Source organism: Bos indicus, chromosome 8 (assembly GCF_029378745.1).
Source record: "Bos indicus isolate NIAB-ARS_2022 breed Sahiwal x Tharparkar chromosome 8, NIAB-ARS_B.indTharparkar_mat_pri_1.0, whole genome shotgun sequence".
NCBI classification, from domain to species: domain Eukaryota; kingdom Metazoa; phylum Chordata; class Mammalia; order Artiodactyla; family Bovidae; genus Bos; species Bos indicus.
In genome coordinates, this window is record NC_091767.1 from 75,620,211 (window position 1) to 75,641,563 (window position 21,353).

The 21,353-nt window shown below is 38.6% G+C and overlaps 1 protein-coding gene across 3 annotated transcripts in view; it reads right to left on the reverse strand.

Annotated features, from left to right (window-relative positions):
• The window catches only part of KIF24 (kinesin family member 24), a 72,399-nt gene that overhangs the window by 18,549 nt on the left and 32,497 nt on the right, over positions 1–21,353 (reverse strand). For all 3 annotated transcript variants that reach the window (XM_019966418.2, XM_070795008.1, XM_019966417.2), the window contains exons 5-9: positions 17,642–17,739; positions 14,598–14,813; positions 10,671–10,758; positions 4,183–4,304; positions 3,293–3,398 (exon numbers count right to left, since the gene is read on the reverse strand). In XM_019966418.2, the coding sequence (XP_019821977.2) occupies positions 3,293–3,398; positions 4,183–4,304; positions 10,671–10,758; positions 14,598–14,813; positions 17,642–17,739 (630 nt within the window). The remainder of the gene's footprint in view (positions 1–3,292; positions 3,399–4,182; positions 4,305–10,670; positions 10,759–14,597; positions 14,814–17,641; positions 17,740–21,353) is intronic.

Sequence of the window (21,353 nt, forward strand, 5' to 3'; positions counted from 1 at the left end):
GGACCGAGATGAACACTAGCCTTCTCTGAATGTGGCTTACTTTATAATTTTTCTTTAACTGAATACAAAATTGGTGAGCTTAAACACACAGAATTATTTAAAGAGACTTTGCAATATAATATTATGACTATACATCAAGGGTAGAAAGGACAACTGCAAAGAAATCTTAATCTGAATTCAGTAACCATATTAAAAGTAATATACTATTATTTTGGTATACATACATATTGAGGTAGAGCAAATAAATTATATTAATGTTGTTAGGAACTAAGAATTTTAGCATAAGAGAAAAGGGAGAGAAATATAAATTCAAAAAAGCTAAGCAAAAACCCTGTAGTCTTAATTTTTAATTAATTTATTAGTATGAATCCATGATACACTTTTCCCTTCTCTGTCCATCAAAAAGACCTAGAAGTAAGAACTAACCCAAAAGAGAAATTAAGAAAACAATTCCATTCACCATTGCAACGGAAAGAATAAAATACTTAGGAATATATCTACTTAAAGAAACTAAAGACCTATATATAGAAAACTATAAAACACTGGTGAAAGAAATCAAAGAGGACACTAATAGATGGAGAAATATACCATGTTCATGGATTGAAGAATCAATATAGTGAAAATGAGTATACTACCCAAAGCAATTTATAGATTCAATGCAATCCCTATCAAGCTACCAACGGTATTCTTCACAGAGCTAGAACAAATAATTTCACAATTTGTATGGAAATACAAAAAACCTCGAATAGCCAAAGCTATCTTGAGAAAGAAGAATGGAACTGGAGGAATCAACCTACCTGACTTCAGGCTCTACTACAAAGCCACAGTTATCAAGACAGTATGGTACTGGCACAAAGACAGAAATATAGATCAATGGAACAAAATAGAAAGCCTAGAGATAAATCCACGCACCTATGGACACCTTATCTTTGACAAAGGAGGCAAGAATATACAATGGATTAAAGACAATCTCTTTAACAAGTGGTGCTGGGAAAACTGGTCAACCACTTGTAAAAGAATGAAACTAGAACACTTTCTAACACCATACACAAAAATAAACTCAAAATGGATTAAAGATCTCAACATAAGACCAGAAACTATAAAACTCCTAGAGGAGAACATAGGCAAAACACTCTCCGACGTACATCACAGCAGGATCCTCTATGACCCACCTCCCAGAATATTGGAAATAAAAGCAAAATAAACAAATGGGACCTAATTAAACTTAAAAGCTTCTGCACAACAAAGGAAACTATTAGCAAGGTGAAAAGGCAGCCTTCAGAATGGGAGAAAATAATAGCAAATGAAGCAACTGACAAATAACTAATCTCAAAAATATACAAGCAACTCCTACAGCTCAACTCCAGAAAAATAAATAACCCAATCAAAAAATGGGCCAAAGAACTAAACAGACATTTCTCCAAAGAAGACATACAGATGGCTAACAAACACATGAAAAGATGCTCAACATCACTCATTATCAGAGATATGCAAATCAAAACCACTATGAGGTACCATTTCACGCCAGTCAGAATAGCTTCGATCCAAAAGTCTACAAGCAATAAACGCTGGAGAGGGTGTGGAGAAAAGGGAACCCTCTTACACTGTTGGTGGGAATGCAAACTAGTACAGCCACTATGGAGAACAGTGTGGAGATTCCTTAAAAAACTGGAAATAGAACTGCCTTATGATCCAGCAATCCCACTGCTGGGCATACACACTGAGGAAACCAGAAGGGAAAGAGACACGGGTACCCCAATGTTCATCGCAGCACTGTTTATAATAGCCAGGACATGGAAGCAACCTAGACGTCCATCAGCAGATGAATGGGTAAGAAAGCTGTGGTACATATACACAATGGAGTATTACTCAGCCATTAAAAAGAATTCATTTGAATCAGTTCTAATGAGGTAGATGAAACTGGAGCCTATTATACAGAGTGAAGTAAGCCAGAAAGAAAAACACCAATACAGTATACTAACGCATATATATGGAATTTAGAAAGATGGTAACAATAACCCTGTGTACAAGACAGCAAAAGAGACACTGATGTATAGATCAGTCTTATGGACTCTGTGGGAGAGGGAGAGGGTGGGAAGATTTGGGAGAATAGCATTGAAACATGTATAAGATCATGTATGAAACGAGTCGCCAGTCCAGGTTCAATGCACGATACTGGATGCTTGGGGCTGGTGCACTGGGACGACCCAGAGGGACGGTATGGGGAGGGAGGAGGGAGGAGGGTTCAGGATGGGGAACACATGTATACCTGTGTCGGATTCATTTTGATATTTGGCAAAACTAATACAATATTGTAAAGTTTAAAAATAAAATAAAATTAAAAAAAAAAAAAAAAAAGAACTAACCCAGTGGTGATAAGCACCACTAGCACTCCTAAATGCTCCCTAACTACCATTTCCCTCTAAAACCAAGACTTGTTGAAGAAATGGCTGATTTTAGTTCTGGGGGAAAAAATGTACAAGCCTACAACATTTTTTCATACTAGAAAGCCAGGGACTAGTAGGGTTGTGTCAAAAAGACACAGAATATAATGGCCAAAAATGTATAAATTAAAAAGTAAAAAAAAAAAAGAGGACAATAAGTTTATAATACAAAAACAAACAAAAAAATTAAAGAACAACAAACTCATGGTCATGTTCAGGTTACCAGGACATCAACTCATTCTGAAAATTGGTGAGTAAAGGCAAAGAATCAAGCATTTATCTTGTCTCCATTGCATGAGTTATACTTCAGGATAATCAGATAGTTGGGGGAAAGTTCTTTCCAGCTAATAAATACAGAAGGAATATTAGAATTAGAATATCACCATTTTGGAACCCCTAGTAAAGCAATGGGATAAAAGTAATGCTCACTGACGGTTGCTAAACCACAAGGCATAAAAGTTGATAGGAAACATAATAATGGAGGAATTAGACTGATAACACTTGACTCTTCCTTAATTCTCAAAATCACAAGAGATAATCAGACATTCTGTACCTCCTGATGGTAATTTTAAAACTTGATGACAGCAGAAAATGTACTTAAGTGAACCATTCATGCAACTGCAGAAATACTTCTTTGTTTCTAACTGGCAGGACTGACCAGAGGAAGAGAAGGCAGGGAGAGAGGAAGAGCTGTCTAGAACTGTCGAGAATCTGACTGGGCAGCCTCCAACTCCAACCCTGGAATTCCATTGCCTTATTCCAACCCACCCTCACCCACTTTGGCCGCATGTAAAGATGGGCATAATCTCTCAAGAAGGACTTTTAGATGAAAGGTTTAAACAACTTACAGCCAGAAGACTCTGGTTTATTTCCGCGCCTTCCATCTTTGTCTGTCTATCTGAGTCTCTGGCATCCGCTGCTCTTTCACTGCCAGCCAAGTCAATGAAAGAGATCCTAGAGAACAGACATAGCAGGCAAGACTTCTTTGGGGCTTTAGTTTCTTTTTATATCAGCCAGCATTTTGTGATGGCAGGAAGAAATCAACAAAGGCCCATCCTCAGGAAAGTTAAAGACATTACTGTCAGTTTTCCAAAAGTATCGCAAGATTTTAATCTGTCAATTATAGCTGGCACTGTTCACTTACACTCTTGTTGGCTTTAACCATTTGTGAGAAAGTATGATTGAAATTAATTAAACATTCTTCCCATAAGGCTAAATGACTACAATGCAAATCACTTAGGTGACCACTTAGATAATTAAATAGAGACTTTTGTGGGCTGCTTTCCAGCTCCCCACCCCCCAAAAGACTCATTACTCAGAGGTGAGATAGGCTCATCCATCACTGTGGCAGAGTGATGCTAAGATAGCACCAGAGAGGCGATGAATGTACCCATCTGTCGTATGGCTTCTTTCAAGAAGGATGGATTAATTTTCCTTTTTTTTTGACCTGTAAGCTCTCTGAGATGCATTTCCTACTATTCCTCTGCTGATACTGTGTTTCACACTAGAAGCAATCAATGTTCCTTTTAATAACTTAGAGTTGACCAACAATAGGTCATTACTTCATGGTTAATCAACTGGTGGCACTTTGGTACAATGATTTATTTCAGAGTTAATAACTCTATGGTGTATCCCTGAAATAAAGAACTCTATGGGGCAGGATGTCCTGTTGTTGACAACACATATTTCAAAGTCACATTAAGGAAAGGCAGACAATACATGCATATTTCCAGCTCACCTGCCAAATGTCCTCTTGGCTGAATCTTTGATCTGAATTTGGATGATAGCGTGAGAGCGAGAGGAGTCTGCATTAACTCCAGTGGCCCTGGTGCTGCGCTCCTTGCTGCCCTTGAGGATCACCTGAAAATAAAATCCATAGGGTGACTTCTGCAAGGAGTAAACAAAGCCCTCTGGCTCCTAAGAGTTGGCTGAGAGCAGCAGAGACCAGACAGAAATCTGTCAGTATACTGCAGTCTTTTCCCTCTATGTGGAAAACTGCCTAAACACTAAATCACAAAGAGTAAGTACCCAAGAGCAATGACAACAATGTGGAAAACTAATCTTGAGGGAGAACATTCAACAGCTCAAGAGCTAATTTACTTCTTGATCTCATACACTCTTTTTAATATCTTTGATGGATTTATCCTGACTCAACTCCACAGGGCATAACTTGGCTCCAAAGTAAAGTCCCATAATACCCATCTGTCGTAGTAACTGAAGCGAAGGACAGAAATGTGCATCCCAGAATGAATAATCACATCCACCTGTTCCACCACAATGCAGTCATAAAGGAGACCAGGCCTGACATGTGGAAACACGGAAGTGATGAGTTATCGCAATTGCTACGAGCCCATGATTACCCTGGAGACCACTGCCCCTTCAAATGGGAGTGAAGACTAGTGTGGGTCCCTTCGGCCACAAAGGAATGGGGGAGCAGAGATGAAGCCTCAGGAATGGCCTCACGCCACTGAAAACACAGCCATATATGAATATGCTGCCCTGATTTGGGGAAGTGTTAATTACTGAAAATCAAATAGGTGATGGACTTTAAAAATATTTGACAGAATCCTCACAGTAGCCTAAGATGAGGTGAGTATGATTATTATGCTCAGTTTATAACTGAGGAATAAATTCAAAGGTTGACTTGCTCACAAATAGCTATTTTGTGGCAGAACCAAATTCTACATCTAGCACCTAGTGTGGCTGATTCCAAAGCCCATGTGGTTTCCACTACATTGTGGGGTCACTTATGATAAATTCATCTATCTGCAGTGTGAACTAGACTAAAGGAAGTCCTATCTCGTTTTTCCTCAATCTCTCAGAATTTTAATTTTTATCATATTGAACATGGCTACCGCTTCCAAATTAAGAGTTCAAAAGTTGACAGAGTCAAACTTCAACAATAGTTTATAAAATACTAGCAGGGGTAAGTACTTAAAAAAAAATTAACTAATATTAAGTTTCTTCATGGCCTAAGTGATAAGTTATGTCTCTAAAGATTACCTGTGCGATTTAGATTTATATCTTAGAACCAGATTTTAAATGCACTCATTTTGTAAATAGCTTGCTAAAAGCTTAAAGGGACTACCTTATGAATCCTTTTGTAAAGAGCAGAACTTGTTAATTTACAAAACTGGATTATCAACTGCATGGACAGCTTGTTGCTGCTAATCAGAAATGGGAAGAGTTAGAAAAGTATCCCTTATACTGGTTGTGGTAAGTGCCAAACAACAACAACAAAAAATCTTCCCCCCAAATACTGATAAATAAGGCTGGATGCTGGCTAGGTCACTTAAGACCAGATCTATGACTGAACCATCTGGTTTACTTATCTATCTATGCCATGAAGCTTGCAGAATCTCTGTTCCCTGACCAGCGATTGAACTTGGAGCCACGGCAGTGAAAAGTGTCAAGTTCTCACCACTGGACTGCCAGGGAATTCCTGTGAACCATCTAGTTAAAATGTACTTCCTTATCCTGGCCTTTCCTATCATTCTGATTTCACATTTTCAAAGATTATAATGCACAGATGATGGATTACTTTAAATCTGTATTATTTTTATTAAACTTCTCTTTTTTCATTAGAAAGACAAGCTTACTGTGGAAAACTTAGAAAATACAGGAAAAATATAAAAATGAAAATATATACCTTCTATAACTTCAGAGTTAAAAAGATTCGGGTGCATTTCCTCCTCCCAGAGTTTCAGGGTTCTCACAGCTCTTTTGATACACACACACACATACAGCCTTTTACAAACTTCATGAAGAAACAGATCTTTTAAATGTCTACATTTGTGATTTGTGTAAGCGATATGCTTGAAAGATAAAGGAGAAGTTAAATGAATTATCCAAGGTCACACAGGCAGCATATGGTCAGGCTAGGGATAGAAGCCAGGTACCCTCTGCCACATGATGGCAGCAATGATGCTACTTCTGCTGGAATCTAGAGCTCAGAGAGGCCTCAAGGTCATACCTAGTCAGGAACTGACAGGAAGCTCAAGGGGTGGCCTTGTGGCATCCCCAGGGGAGTTAAGAAAGACTGTCTTCCGAGGTTCTGTTATAGAGTTTTATGTTTGACTTTTCAGTACACCTCATTCACCACGATGTACTAGGTATCTGTGAGTGCATCTCAGAAAATCTAACATGTTGGCACGACCTTTCCTGACTAAATGCCTTTTAGGAAGACAAGAGGGAATTTCTGGTCTATGGTCCAGTTTCCTCAGCCTCAGTAGCAGTCTGCAATCACCATGTTTTTCAGAAACTGTGGAATAAAGCAGCTGGGCTCTGAGGAGTAAAAATGAGGCAGTCTGCAAAGATCATCAGACAAGCTTTTGTAAGTGGCATACAACTCAAGTGTAGCAGTTAAAAACAAAATATGAAGTTAAACTGTCTGGGTTCACGTGCCAGTTCTGACAATATGGTTGTCTGAACTCTTGAAAATCACTTAACTTTTCAGGGCCTCAGTTTCTTACCTAAACAATGGTAATTTCACAAGTTATTTTTGAGACCAAAAAGATAATACATAGTAAAGCACTTAGTACTACGATTAGCACATATAAGTTCCAATAAATACTAATTAAAAATATATACTAAAGAACTAACATATTTGTGTAAACTTCCAAAACATAAACTATTTCTTTTAAAAAATGTAAAATAATCAGAGATCTATGGAGAAATAGAGCTTTATGGATCAATATGAGATTCCATGGCTCCCAAGTACAATTAAAAGTTTTAAAAAAGAAGGAAGGAAGGAAAAGGAAAAGAAGAGGATAAAGAACAAAAAGAGACAATCTATTTGAGAGAAATGCAAGTCAAGAAACAGAATAAAATTAATGCATCACCTTAAAAATCACAGGCCTCCCGTTTCTCTCACTACCTCTTTCTTTTCAAAGTCCTCCTTCCTAATAAAGTCTACTGGGCAAGTTTCTTAACCTAGACTTTAGACAAACATGTTATATGAATAGTAAAATGGGGACCTGCTACAATAGAAAGGAGAGACAACTGTTGAATTCTGTGGCACTGGAAAATATTTGGGGACTTATTAATAAGATTAATAGATGTGGGGACTTCCCTGATGGTCCAGTGGCTAAGACTTAATGCTCCCAATTCAGTGGGCCTGGATTTGATTCCTGTTGAGGGAACTAGATCCCACATGTCACAACTAAGAGGTCACATGCTATAACTAAAGATCCTCATGCCACAACTAAGACCCCCGATACAGCCAAATAAATAAATGTATTAAAAAAAAAAGAATAACAGACCTGACAACTAGCATCCCAGTAAGCATTATATGTACATTATCTCATTTCCTTCTCTATCACCCAACCCAATCACATAATATCCACAAGTTTCAGGCTCAGAAAGGTAAAAGACGTGCTCAAGGACACATGGGTGCAGACCCAGCTCCATCCAGGCTTTAATCACCAAGCTTCCAGCACAAATACCAAAGACGGGCTATGAGCACTTGAGCAGGAGAGGCACTGTGTATAGACTAAGCCTCTATCACCAGCATATGACTGACACTTATCTTAGGGAAGCTCTGCTCTGCGGGCCTCTGCTACCAATTACAGCCAAGGCAGCACTAAAACATGAAGCAGATTTATTAGAAGTTTGGGAATGGATACCTATAAGTACATGAAATGTCTGTAAGAAAGACTTAAAAACCTGAAAACCTATATAACTGAAAAAATGCCCATCGTTTGCCTGACAAAACCTTGATTCCAAATCTGGATGAATCAGCAAGTCCTCTATAAAGGCAGGGAAACCCTGGTGCCCGGATTAAGACCAGGTAATAAATATACCTGGAAGGAGAAACCTCTTGGAGGAAGGACAATCCTGTGCGAAAAATGAAGCCGCTAGTTGTGCAGGCAGGCAACAAGCGGCCATGCCTGTGTGAGCCTGTGGGTGATATGTAATGGTGACACCTGAGGGTGACACCTGAGCAAACGCATAGGTGATACCTGAGTGAGGGGGAACGGTGACACCTGAGTTACCAAGTGCTGTTGTTCCAACTCAGTAAATGTTTATGAGGATAGCCATGTCAGAGATCCATAATTTATATCAACTTTCCACCTTGATCTCAGCTGGCTTCCTTCTTGTACTACCTCATATGTATTACAGACTGAGGGTATATGGCAATAATGGCAATATGTTCACTAACAAGAAACTTCTCTCTGCTGGTCTTAGAAAATACACCTTAGGACAGAGCAGTGCTATAAACTCTTCCAGGGTGAGAGTGATTTGACACTAGATTGCCCACTAACACAGTTATGACCCATAGCCATGGAAAAGGGGCTTCCTTTTAGTGTTTGATCCTTTCCCATTCAATTGGTCTAATTTCCAGGGACAACAGCATCATGAGGACCAACTCTCCTGAGACTCCAAGCCAAATAAAGGAATGACTAGGGGAAGTGGGGGCATGAAGACCACAGGGAACAGGCGTATGAGAAACACTCTCCTTAGGACTCTGCTGTGGAGGGAGCTCTGGATCGGTCAAGAATAGTCAACAGTCTCAAGGGAGCCCTTCAACATGTCCCACCCACTTTTGTTCTGCATCTGCCTCTGAGATCATTGGAAAGAAGGTCTTGGCTCTCAGGTGACTATTAAAAACAGCCACAAAAGGTGCCATCCTTGGATTTTGGATACCAGGACTCAGGAGTCTGATGATCACACAAATACAAGGTCCCAGCCTTTAAATAAAATTTACCTATTTGTCCGAAAAAAAAAAGCAACTGTTATAAAAAGACTTGTGTCAATGGTGGGCCACCCTGCCATTTCACACACCCAAAGTCCCTGGAGGGATGTACTGTGAAGCTGTTCTACAGGTGGTTATTTTCAAGTACCCAACTCGTCCTTCCAGGCTTCTCCCTTTGACTCTAGCCAGGCTTGTTGGATATACTAGAATGACTATGATAGCTACATGTTAGAATCACTGTGGGAGCTTTTAAAACAATAGCTCCCTTTCTACACTGCTGGTAGGAATATAAAGTGGTGCAGCCACTTTCGAAAACAGTTTGGCAGTTCCTCAAAAAGTATGACTCAGCAGTTCCACTCTTATACATATACTCAAAAAAACTGAAAACATATGTCCACACAAAACCTGTACATGAATGTTTGTAGCTCCATTATTCATAATAGCCAAAAGGTTGAAACTACATGCCCATCAACTGATAGATGAATAAAATATGGTATATCCATACAATAGAATATTATTTAGCCACAAAAAGGAATGAAGTACATTTATCAATACTTCATTTAACAACATAGATGAACCTTGAAAACATTACACTAAGTGAAAAAAGCCAGAGACAAAAGGTTACATATTGTGTGAGATATGGCCAGAATAGGTAAACTCATACAGATAGAAATTAGTGGTTTTCAGGTACGGTGCAGGGGAAATAGAGTAACTGCTAATGGTACAGGATTTCATTTTGGTGTGATGAAAATGTTCTGGAATTAAATAGTGGTGACGGCTGCACAATTTTTTGAAGATACTAAAAAAAAAAATCACTAGGTTGTGTATTTTAAAAGGGTGAAAGTAAAAAAACAGATTGTAAAGTACCTTTGGACAGACAAAGAAAAAAACTAAAAAATAAATTAGTTGCCTCAAGAAAAGGGAATGAAAGGAACATTTTCACTGTAACTTTTGAATTTTGAATCCATGTGAAGGTATTATCCATTAAAATTTTTATTTAAAATATGAATCTCTCTCTCTAGCAGCCTTTACCAGAACCCATTACCATAAAAAAGCACACTAGCAGCCTTTGAAACTGGCCCCAAAGTATCCTCTCCTGCATTAGGCTTTCCCAAATGCCTTACTTTCCACTATCAAGGGACTGAGACCTTGTAGAGAAAGGAGCCATCCTCTCAGAGGAGGATTTGTATTTTATAAATGTGAAATGGCATGTTTGTCATTGCTCTTTGCCTAAGTGAAGTCAAAGTCACTCAGTTGTGTCCGACTCTTTTGAGACCCATGGACTGTACAATCCATGGAATTCTCCAGGCCAGAATACTGGAGTGGGTAGCCTTTCCCTTCTCCAGGGGATCTTCCTGACCCAGGAATCAACCTGGAGTCTCCTGCACTGCAGGCAGATTCTTTACCAACTGAACTATGAGGGAAGTCCGCCCTTTGCCTAAATCCGAGTCCATTATACTTGTGAGACAGCAAAATGAAGTCTTTCCTTGTACTTGGGCTGCTACAGTGGGGTAGTAAAAGAGGAAGATTACCTCTAAGAGGAGCTCCACGCTATCCACCTGAAGCTCTCGCAGTCCCACTATTTGTACTACGTGCTTGCTATCTTCTCTTGCGAAGAGCCTGCAGAGACAAGATCATGGTTGGTTTGGCAGAGCTCCAGTAATAGACTCCTCGTAACCCATTCCACCACTCCCCCATTTTGCTATTGAGTAGGATTGATATGCCTTCTCCCTGCCCACCCCCACACCTCCTGACTCCAATGCTAGGCTTCAGGGGTGGTCTTTGATTGCTGTACATAAATAAATCAACACCTCTGGCTACAAAGAAAAGAATGAGTGGTTAACCCAGACCTACGCCAATCAGTGGATTCCTGGATACAGTGACTGGCTCAGGAGCTGATACAGGATCTCTGCTAATCCAATCAAAATAAAGTTCTAAAGTGAAAAGCGTGTGGCCTTGGGAGCAGTGGTAGCCATTTTGCATCCACAAAGACAGTTTTAGAATGAAGCTAACACCATGGGAGATAGAACAGAAATGCAAAGAAACTGAGTCTTTATAACATCTCCGAACCTCTAGAGTCAAAAGATCCTAAGGCTTCTCTAGGCTTTCTAGTTAGTTATATGAGTCAACGACTTCCCTAAATGCTTAAGCCAGTTATAGTATGGTTTTATTTTACTACTTGCAACATAAGGAGTTCTGATACATTTTTGAAGGAAGCAAGGAAGAGTTGGTATTGCAACTAAAGCCTCAGGCCTGAGCACAGTGTAATGAATGGTTACATCTACCACCACCATCAAACCAGATCTGCCAAGGGGCAGGTATTGCATCTATCAAAGACACTAAGATCATTTTCTCCCTCAGTAAGAGAGTGATTAAAATGAATACTGGAATTTCACTTCGTAGCCAAATAAAAAGATTCTCTCAAAAAATGTTTTTCTGTCTATCCCTTACCCCAAGTTTCCAAATTTTTACAGAAGGATAGGGAAACAGCCTCATTGATGCTCATGACCTCTCAGAAGACAACTCTATTGGAACAGTTGGGCTTTGGGAATAAAAGGATCAAGCTTTCAGCACCCTCACATCATTCCTGAACGTATTTCCCAGACCCTATTCCCTGAGCTCACCTCAGAAAGTTCCTCATGAATAGCCTAAAGTGTACTGCTGTATTTTCAAATCATATAAGCAAGAAGTATATTTGTACAACTTTTAATGAAAAGGTATAAAGACAACTTATCTTCTACTTTAAAGAGTTAATTTTAAGATCTATAAACTTTGGCTTTTAGCTGAAGAGGTAGACTGAGCACATATACTTCTATCTACCTTTGTCAAAGCCCCTTTTACAGAAAATATATTTTATTTAAAAACAACAGGATAAGCTATAACAGCTCTAAACAAAAAGAAAGGGTGCTATCATTGAAGCAGGACATTTCAGAAGTCTCAGAAAGTAGGAAAAAAGAGATATGAGCCAATTAACCAAAGACATTAAAAAAAAACAAAAACCCTAACATCTCCCAGCTGAAGACATTTTCAGAGTAAATGTGAGTTTTCTCTAGAGAGCCCCAGAGACGCTTTTACCCAGAAGTCAGCATATCCCCATTCCTGTAGCTATCATCAAAGAAAGCAGAAATACAGGGCAATATATTGATGTAACTCATTAAAGAACTGTACTCACAAAGAAACAAACCACACACACACACAGCACGGCACAACAGAGGCTTTTATTCTTATACCAACTGTTCTTTAAAGGAAGTGGCCCTTTAGACTGGAAAAGGCTCCAAATAAGGGTATTAAGCTAGAAAGAGAAGCTGTGGTGGAGCTAACTTGAAGCTTCAAAACCAACACAGAGAACAGAAAAGAAAAGCATCTCTTCCTGAAAGTAACCCCAAAGTAGAACCCTTCCTTATCTGGCAGTTGTGTCATGACTGAACCCTCAACTCCAGTACGTTCTCTGAACTGTGGCATACTGAAGATCCTTTTTTTGGTTGAAATAGTCCATAGAATGGTGGCCTGCCTAAGCCCACTTCTGTGACCTCTCCAGTTATACTACACCCCACTCCAGTACTCTTGCCTGGAAAATCCCATGGATGGAGGAGCCTGGAGGGCTGCAGTCCATGGGGTTGCTGAGGGTCGGACATGACTGATCGACTTCACTCTCACTTTTCACTTTCACGCATTGGAGAAGGAAATGGCAACCCACTCCAGTGTTCTTGCCTGGAGAATCCCAGGGACGGGGGAGCCTGGTGGGCTGCTGTCTATGGGGTCGCATAGAGTCGGACACGACTGAAGTGACTTAGCAGAAGCAGCAGTGCCCCTCTGTGATGGGGGCCTACCTATCACGCTCTCCATGAACTGGAGCGGCTCCTCACCCCTACTTCCCATTCCAGTGTTGGCCTGGAGCACATGAAACTTGCACCTTTTAGACAACTCTATGGGGCTTGGATACCTTTGCAGCAGGATAGTGTCTTTCATTTGATTTGGTTTTCGCAGACTTCCACCACACTCAGCCTCAGCTCTCTCCTCTCCACCTGGTGTGGCTGCTCCCAACAGGTCTCAGGTCTGGTTAATTCTATCATGACAACCTTCTATCCCTCCACTTCCCCTAGCCCCTCTCTCCTCCCTGTTCTCCCAGTTAGTTGATACCTTCACAACTTTGTTGCATCCTACTCAGTTAAAATCATGTTTCAACCTAAGCAAAACTTTATGCCAGAATAATATAAGAGGGATTTAAAATCTGTTACTGAAAGAATACATTTCTAAAGTACTGTATTATGTTGTAAAGGAAATAGTTCAAGCCTTATAAGAGTTAAAGTCTAATATGAAGAAAATATTTTATTGATATCAGAAAACTATCATTAAGTTTACCCTAAAATTACTGAGAGAAAAGACAAGAGGAAGTGGAAAATATATTATATTATATATTTAATATAGAATATATTATATAGGAAGTGGGAAATATATTATATTATTCATAGTTCTTCCAGTATAATAATAGATCAAAAGAATAGGAAAGGATTTAAATATATGTTGGTTTCCTGACTTTCTGAAATTATGACCTTTTCAAAGACCACAATAAAAGAGACATAGTCTTTTGATGAACATTAGGATATTGATCACTTAAAAAATACTACTGGAAGGCTAATTTACATTTTCCTGTAGCTGAATTAACAGTTTTAAAAAATATGCCTCTGATTCAGGAAACTCTCATTCATAAAAGGGCACTGGTATACCAAAGCCTCTTATTAAATCCCACAATTCAGTGGGTTGTTATTGTTTTTCAGTCACTAAGTCGTGTCAGATTCTTTGTGACTCCATGGACTGTAGCACTCCAGGCTCCTCTGTCCTCCATTATCTCCCAGATCAGATCAGATCAGTCGCTCAGTCGTGTCCGACTCTTTGCGACCCCATGAATCGCAGCACACCAGGCCTCCTTGTCCATCACCAACTCCCGGAGTTCACTGAGACTCATGTCCATCGAGTCAGCGATGCCATCCAGCCATCTCATCCTCTGTCGTCCCCTTCTCCTGCCCCCAATCCCTCCCATTCTTTGCAGCCAAAGATGGAGAAGCTCTATACAGTCAACAAAACAAGACCAGGAGCTGACTGTGGCTCAGACCATGAACTCATTGCCAAATTCAGACTTAAATTGAAGAAAGTAGGGAAAACCACTAGACCATTCAGGTATGACCTAAATCAAATCCCTTATGATTATACAGTGGAAGTGAGAAATAGATTATCTCCCAAAGTTTGCTCAAATTCATGTCCATTGAGTCGATGATGCTATCTAACCACCTCATCCTCTGCCACCCCCTTCTCTTTTTGCCTTCAATCTTTCCCAGCATCAGGGTCTTTTCCAATGAGTTGGCTCTTTGCATCAGGTGACCAAAGTATTGAAGCTTCAGTGGGACTCTGGCTTAAAAGAATAAAGAACAGATTTACAGTTTCCCACTCATACCCAGTACCTTTTTCTTCTATTTAGAAGGTCGTAAAGCTGTCCACAGTAGATTTCATAGAAGCTGATCCACACAAAAAGATGCCTTCTTGGCTGGGACACTTCCAGTTGTCTGAAGATGTCTCTGGCAGCCAGAGCGTACAGTCCTGGGTTCTGATGAGTTCCTATCATGGTATAGGTCTTTCCAGCACCTGTCTGTCCATATGAGAAGCAAGTGGCATTGCCTCTGGGGGAAGAATCATCTGTATTTACTTTTAAATTTTAAGAGAACTGCTAACACAGATTTTTAAATGACAAAAGTCAGGTGGAAAAAGAATCCTCCATAAAATTCAACTATAAAATATATAGTCCTTTAAGAAGAGGGCTTTACATTATAAAAATATAGGAGAGGGAAAAGAATTCTCAAAGCAGTATATAAGTTTTTTTTATAGAAATTTTTCATGGAACTGGTACGACCATAAAACAACTCTAGAAGATATGGAAAAAAAGACCTGATGTTAGGTGCTTTAGAGGATCTTTGAGGAAAAAAAAAAAATGTGTTAATCCTTAAAGATAAGTTCAGTGAAAGAAGTAATAGAAAACTAAATAAATAATAGAAGATCATACAATATGGTGGTGATCACTTATAAGAATATTAAGGAAGTTTAAACAGAGGCAAAATCAATAGCAAAATATTTGAAGGAGGACTCAGACCTCTTTTGGCCTTAGTTTTTACTTTCATCAATAAATTACTGGGCTACTTGATTTTCAAGACCCCTTACAGCCCTGATGTCCTATGATTCTAAGTGGAAGCCACTGTTCCTGCATGTGGATATGTGTGTGTACATGAGCTGGATGGGTGTGAAAAACTGTAAAATAAGAGGTGGACAGAAAAGCTGGGAGATCAACCTGCCAGCCACAGTGTATTTTAGGAGGAGATGAGGCCAAGATTACCTGAGTACTATGGGATCCTATGTACTATGCAGTCCTAGTACTACGTAGTACTAAACAGAGAGGGAACACAATGTTATGCAGTAAGTAGCTAGATTCTTATACAGGCATCCTATGGATTGATGATAAAAGGAGCAAGAAAAACATTCTATTAATATGTATGGACACAGGAGAAGGGGAGGCTGGAAGTGGACAAAGAGATGAATACACAGAAAGGACATGAAGCCAGACAGAAACCAAAGAAACAGTGATTTGACAAGAGCAAAGCAATCATGGAAGTGTGAGAATCAAGACATGGGAGCAAATTAAATGGAAGCTGTTTAGAAGCAGAGACTGGTTGGTTACTCTTTGTCTTTTAAATCATGGCTCCCAACAGTGTGGGCACTTGAATACACTGGCAGAGTCACAGTTGGGAAAAGTATTACAGGAGAAAAATGTAAACACACTGAAGAAGATCTAACAGAATAAGAATAATAAAGAACAACATCTACCTTATCTTCTGAACATTTTTGTGATGAACTTTAAATTAAAAAAAAAAAATGAAGAAAGCTCTTACTACACTTTACAGAACTTAACCTAATAATTTCACCTAACTTGCAACTCTCTTATTTTTTATTGATAATGTCTTAACATTTAAATGTTAACTTATTGTAGAAACCTGCTTTCTCAAAATGCACTCCTTAAATTTGGTGCATAAGAAACTGAACCAGAAAGAAAGTTCACTTTAACCTGTTCATAAAAATACAAACTTCCATACAACCACAATAAAAAGACAACAAAAAACAGGCAAATGAAGATATCTGAGTGGCCAAATTAGCACATGAAACGGTACTCAGTGTTAGATCCTGGGGAATGTAAATTTATAAAAAAAACAACAACAACAACACAATGAGATACAGTTCCATACCCATTAAACTGGCTAGAATAAAAAAGATTGACCATATCAAATATGGTGAGGGTACAGAACTTCAATTCTCATACATTGCTGTTGGGAATATAAAATAGAGCAAGGAAAACTGTTTGACACTTTCTAATAGACCTATCCAATGACCTGGTAATTCCATTTATAGATTTTTATTCAAGATAAATTAAGAGATGTCCATAAAAAGACTTGGATAAAAATGTTCATACAGTTTTATTCATAATACTCCAAAATTGGAAAGAACCCAAATGTCCATCAAAAGAAGAATGGATTAAAAAAAAACTGGAATATTTATAGAAGGAAATATTACTCAGCAATAGAACTAGTTGCATGTAACTAGTTCAAAAAACATTATGCTAAGCAAAAGAAGCCAGGCATAAGATATATATTATAACGATCCTATTTCTATGACATTTTAGAACAGACAAAACTAATCTACTGTGACAGAAAGCAAGTCAGTGGTTATATAAGACCTGGAGGTGAAGGTAGGAGAACTTTCTGGGGTGATGGAAATGTTCTGTGTCTTATTCTGGATATTGGTTACTTGGATACATCAAAACTCATCAAATCTAAGTACTTCTTAAGATCTGTGCATCTTGATGTATGTAAATTATACTTCAATTTAAAAAATAAAAGTAAAAATATCCTGAAATCAACTACCCAACATTTTCTACCCATACCTGACTACTATATATTTTAAATAGATAACAGAGCCCCACCAAGTACCTACTCTGTCCCATTTAATGTTTACTAAGTGTGAATAATTATTTTTAAATTAAAAAATACATCTATGAAAAGTGACAGTCACTTATCTATCCTACTTGAAAAAAAATTAATGAAACTATAGCTAGAATACATAATTCCTACTAGCAAAAGTTCAAACTAATTACAACCACATACATCTTTTTATTCTAAGGACTTTGATAAAATAATATTGTTGGCAGCTTATATTTTTCCACTAAGCACAGAGAATCAATATCATCAATGTAAATGAAAATTTTGAATATTTCTAAACGTTTTGTGAATCCTATAAGGAGAGACATGGAATTTTCCAGAAGAGTCTAATTTAAATTCATTAGGTCAAAACACAATTTCCTATTTAATTCAAAATAATAGAAAAGCGTAAGTATTATTTACAAAGAAATATGATTTATGGAAAATAGAAAATAAAAGGCAAGAGGAGCAAATAATTTCTATCATACCCATTGAAAATATGCTGAATGAGTGGGTGAGTAGTCTTCATGTAAATATCTTGATTAGTGCATGCCTCGTCAAAGATTTCATCAAAATAAAAAACATGCTGAAAAAGAAATTTGATTTTTAGAGAAAGAGATACGTTCTGGATTTTCTTCATCACTATTCTAGTTGACACAGGATAAAGGTGCAAATACATTTTTAACTAATAGTAACTGTCCATGACAAAGTTAGAGATAATAAGCAATTATCAACTGTCAAATGACAAGGCCTAGTTTTACTTGAAATCTCAGTAGACATGTTCTTATACTGTAAAAACTAAGCCACATGATTTTTGTTCTCTCTTAAGGGAAGTAAATTAATGAGTGTTAACAGTGAGCCAATCCTCCTTAAGTCTAGGAGAGGAACTGAATTCTATGGAGATTATTCTCATAGCCCAGCCTGAGCATGTGGGAAACATGAGCAAAGAGGCAAAGCAGGAAAGCACAAAGAATGTTTAGAAGACAGGGAGGATTTACTGTGTTTAAAATACAGGATACTGGCAGGTAGAAAAGTGAAAATAGCAGGTGAGAATAAGGAGTTAGGACTATATTGTAGGGGTCTTGGGACACCAGCATTAAGGGAGAGGAGGGAATGCTTTTATTTAATTTAGTGAAAGTGGGAAGGCAAAAAACTTTGCAAAAGAGAGGGATGAGCTGAGCCATTTTATTGGAAGACTAATCTGCCTTATATTGTGCATGGATTGGAAACATGAACACTAGTGGTTAGGTTAAAGAAAGAAAAGGAAATTCGCTCAGTCATGTCCGACTCTTTGCGAACCCATTGGCTGTAGCCTACCAGGCTCCTCCATCCATGGAATTTTAGATTAGGTTAAGAAGAGTCTAAATTAGACAATGACAATGGAAATAAAAAGAAATGAGCGCATGAGAAATTTGGCAGCTGACTGGATGTGATAGCTGGGGAGAGAAAGGAATCCAAGCTTATTCCCAAATGAAAAACCATGGTAATCTGAAAGAGAGGTAGGACACCCCATTAAGTTGTGTCTGGAAAGTGTTAGTTCAGCAACCATAATTATTTGCCTAATTTAGAATCTTACCATGTTGGCAGCCCAACTATATCTGGGTAAAAAATCCTAATGATTTCAAGTCTGACTGTAGTATCATAATGGCAGTCCATACATGATGAATGAGAGATGAAGTCATATTTTATACTACCTTTTGGGCCTACTCTAAATATTCAGTTAAGACAAAATTTTATTTTTTTGCAATAAACAAAACTTTTATTCAAACAACTGCAGTACAGGGCACAATTCAGATTTTTTTTAAAAATGGAAAGGAAACAGGAAAAATATTTTCAGCACTTTACATCTTCATACAAGTGTTACGGTTTTGTGTCTACATTCATCCATTGAGCACTGAATCCCCTAGATTTGAGATCTTTCATCAAAATTGGAACACTAACATAGAAGGTTCCTTTTACAAAGGTCCATGTTCTAGCTTTGGTTTTTCCCTAAGTAAAAAACAAGGTCTGTCTGCGTCTTGAGCTGCTTCTCTGGTGGAAATGGGTTTAAGCCAGTTTACTATGGGTCACTGTACCCCAAGTATGATTCTGTTTCATATACATTACTTTAGAATGGAAATTTGTTAGGTCATTTGAGAAGAAATTGGAGCCACAAAGTCAAATATATCAATAGAAAAAATTCTCAGAGGAATCCCTTGGCAGCCCAGTGGTTAGGACTCCAGCTTCAACTGCATGGGTAGGGAACTAAGGTCCTGCAAGCTGCACAGTGTGGCCAAAAAAAAGAAGAGAAAAAAGTCTCCGAAAGTTAGGAGGTGAGAAAAACATGAACCTGTGCAGCAGGACAAAGAGATCTGTGAACTTTTAGTGTTCTGAAAAATGTGACTGATTTTAAGAACAGTAAAATGTAACTTTGAAGCTGGGTCATAGGTAGATGGCGGTTCATTATACTTTTGATGAGGCTTGAAAATGGCAATAATAAAGAGCAAAATACATTTCTAAAATCTGATTTTAATGGACATGATTTATACCTAACTCATAAACAGGTCTTTAAGCAAGGAGACAAATCCATTCTTTGCTCAGAAATCACTGTATGTTTTTATAGTTAAGTATGATATCTAAATTAAGTATGATATCTTACTGCCAAATTCAGACTTAAATTGAAGAAAGTGGAGAAAACCACTAGACCATTCAGGTATAACCTAAATCAAATCCCTTATGATTATACAGTGTAAGTGAGAAATAGACTTAAGGGACTAGATCTGATAGAGTGCCTGATGAACTATGGATGGAGGTTTGTGACACTGTATAGGAGACAGGAATCAAGACCATCCCCATGGAAAAGAAATGCAAAAAAGCAAAATGGCTGTCTGAGGAGGCCTTACAAATAGCTGTGAAAAGAAGAGAAGTGAAAAGCAAAGGAGAAAAGGAAAGATATAAGCATCTGAATGCAGAATTCCAAAGAACAGCAAGGAGAGATAAGAAAGCCTTCCTCAGCGATCAATGCAAAGAAATAGAGGAAAACAACAGAATGGGAAAGACTAGAGATCTCTTCCCTGGTGGCTCAGAGGTTAAAGCATCTGCCTCCAATGCGGGAGACCGGGATTCAATCCCTGGGTTGGGAAGATCCCCTGGAGAAGGAAATGGCAACCCACTCCAGTACTCTTGCCTGGAGAATCCCATGGATGGAGAAGCCTGGTGGGCTATAGTCCACGGAGTCGCAAAGAGTTGGACACGACTGAGCGACTTCACTTCACTTCAGAGATCTCTTCAAGAAAATCAGAGATACCAAGGGAACATTTCATGGAAAGATGGGCTCGATAAAGGACAGAAATGGTATGGACCTAACAGAAGCAGATGATATTAAGAAGAGGTGGCAAGAATACACAAAAGAACTGTACAAAAAAGATCTTCACGACCCAGATAATCACGATGGTGTGATCACTCACCTAGAGCCAGACATCCTGGAATGTGAAGTCAAGTGGGCCTTAGAAAGCATCACTAAGAACAAAGCTAGTAGAGGTGATGGAATTCCAGTTGAGCTATTTCAAATCCTGAAATATAATGCTGTGAAAGTGCTGCACTCAATATGCCAGCAAATTTGGAAAACTCAGCAGTGGCCACAGGACTGGAAAAGGTCAGTTTTCATTCCAATCCCAAAGAAAGGCAATGCCAAAGAATGCTCAAACTACCACACAATTGCACTCATCTCATACACTAGTAAAGTAATGCTCAAAATTCTCCAAGCCAGGCTTCAGCAATACATGAATTGTGAACTTCCAGATGTTCAAGCTGGTTTTAGAAAAGGCAGAGGAACCAGAGATCATATTGCCAACATCTGCTGGATCATCAAAAAAGCAAGAGAGTTCCAGAAAAGCATCTATTTCTGCTTTATTGACTATGCCAAAGCCTTTGACTGTGTGGATCACAAAAATTGTGGAAAATTCTGAAAGAAATGGGAATACCAGACCACCTGACCTGCCTCTTGAGAAACCTATATGCAGGTCAGGAAGCAACAGTTAGAACTGGACATGGAACAACAGACTGCTCAAGGCTGTATATTGTCACCCTGCTTATTTAACTTATATGCAGAGCACATCATGAGAAACACTGGGCTGGAAGCACAAGCTGGAATCAAGATTGCCGGGAGAAATATCAATAACCTCAGGTATGCAGATGACACCATCCTTATGGCAGAAAGTG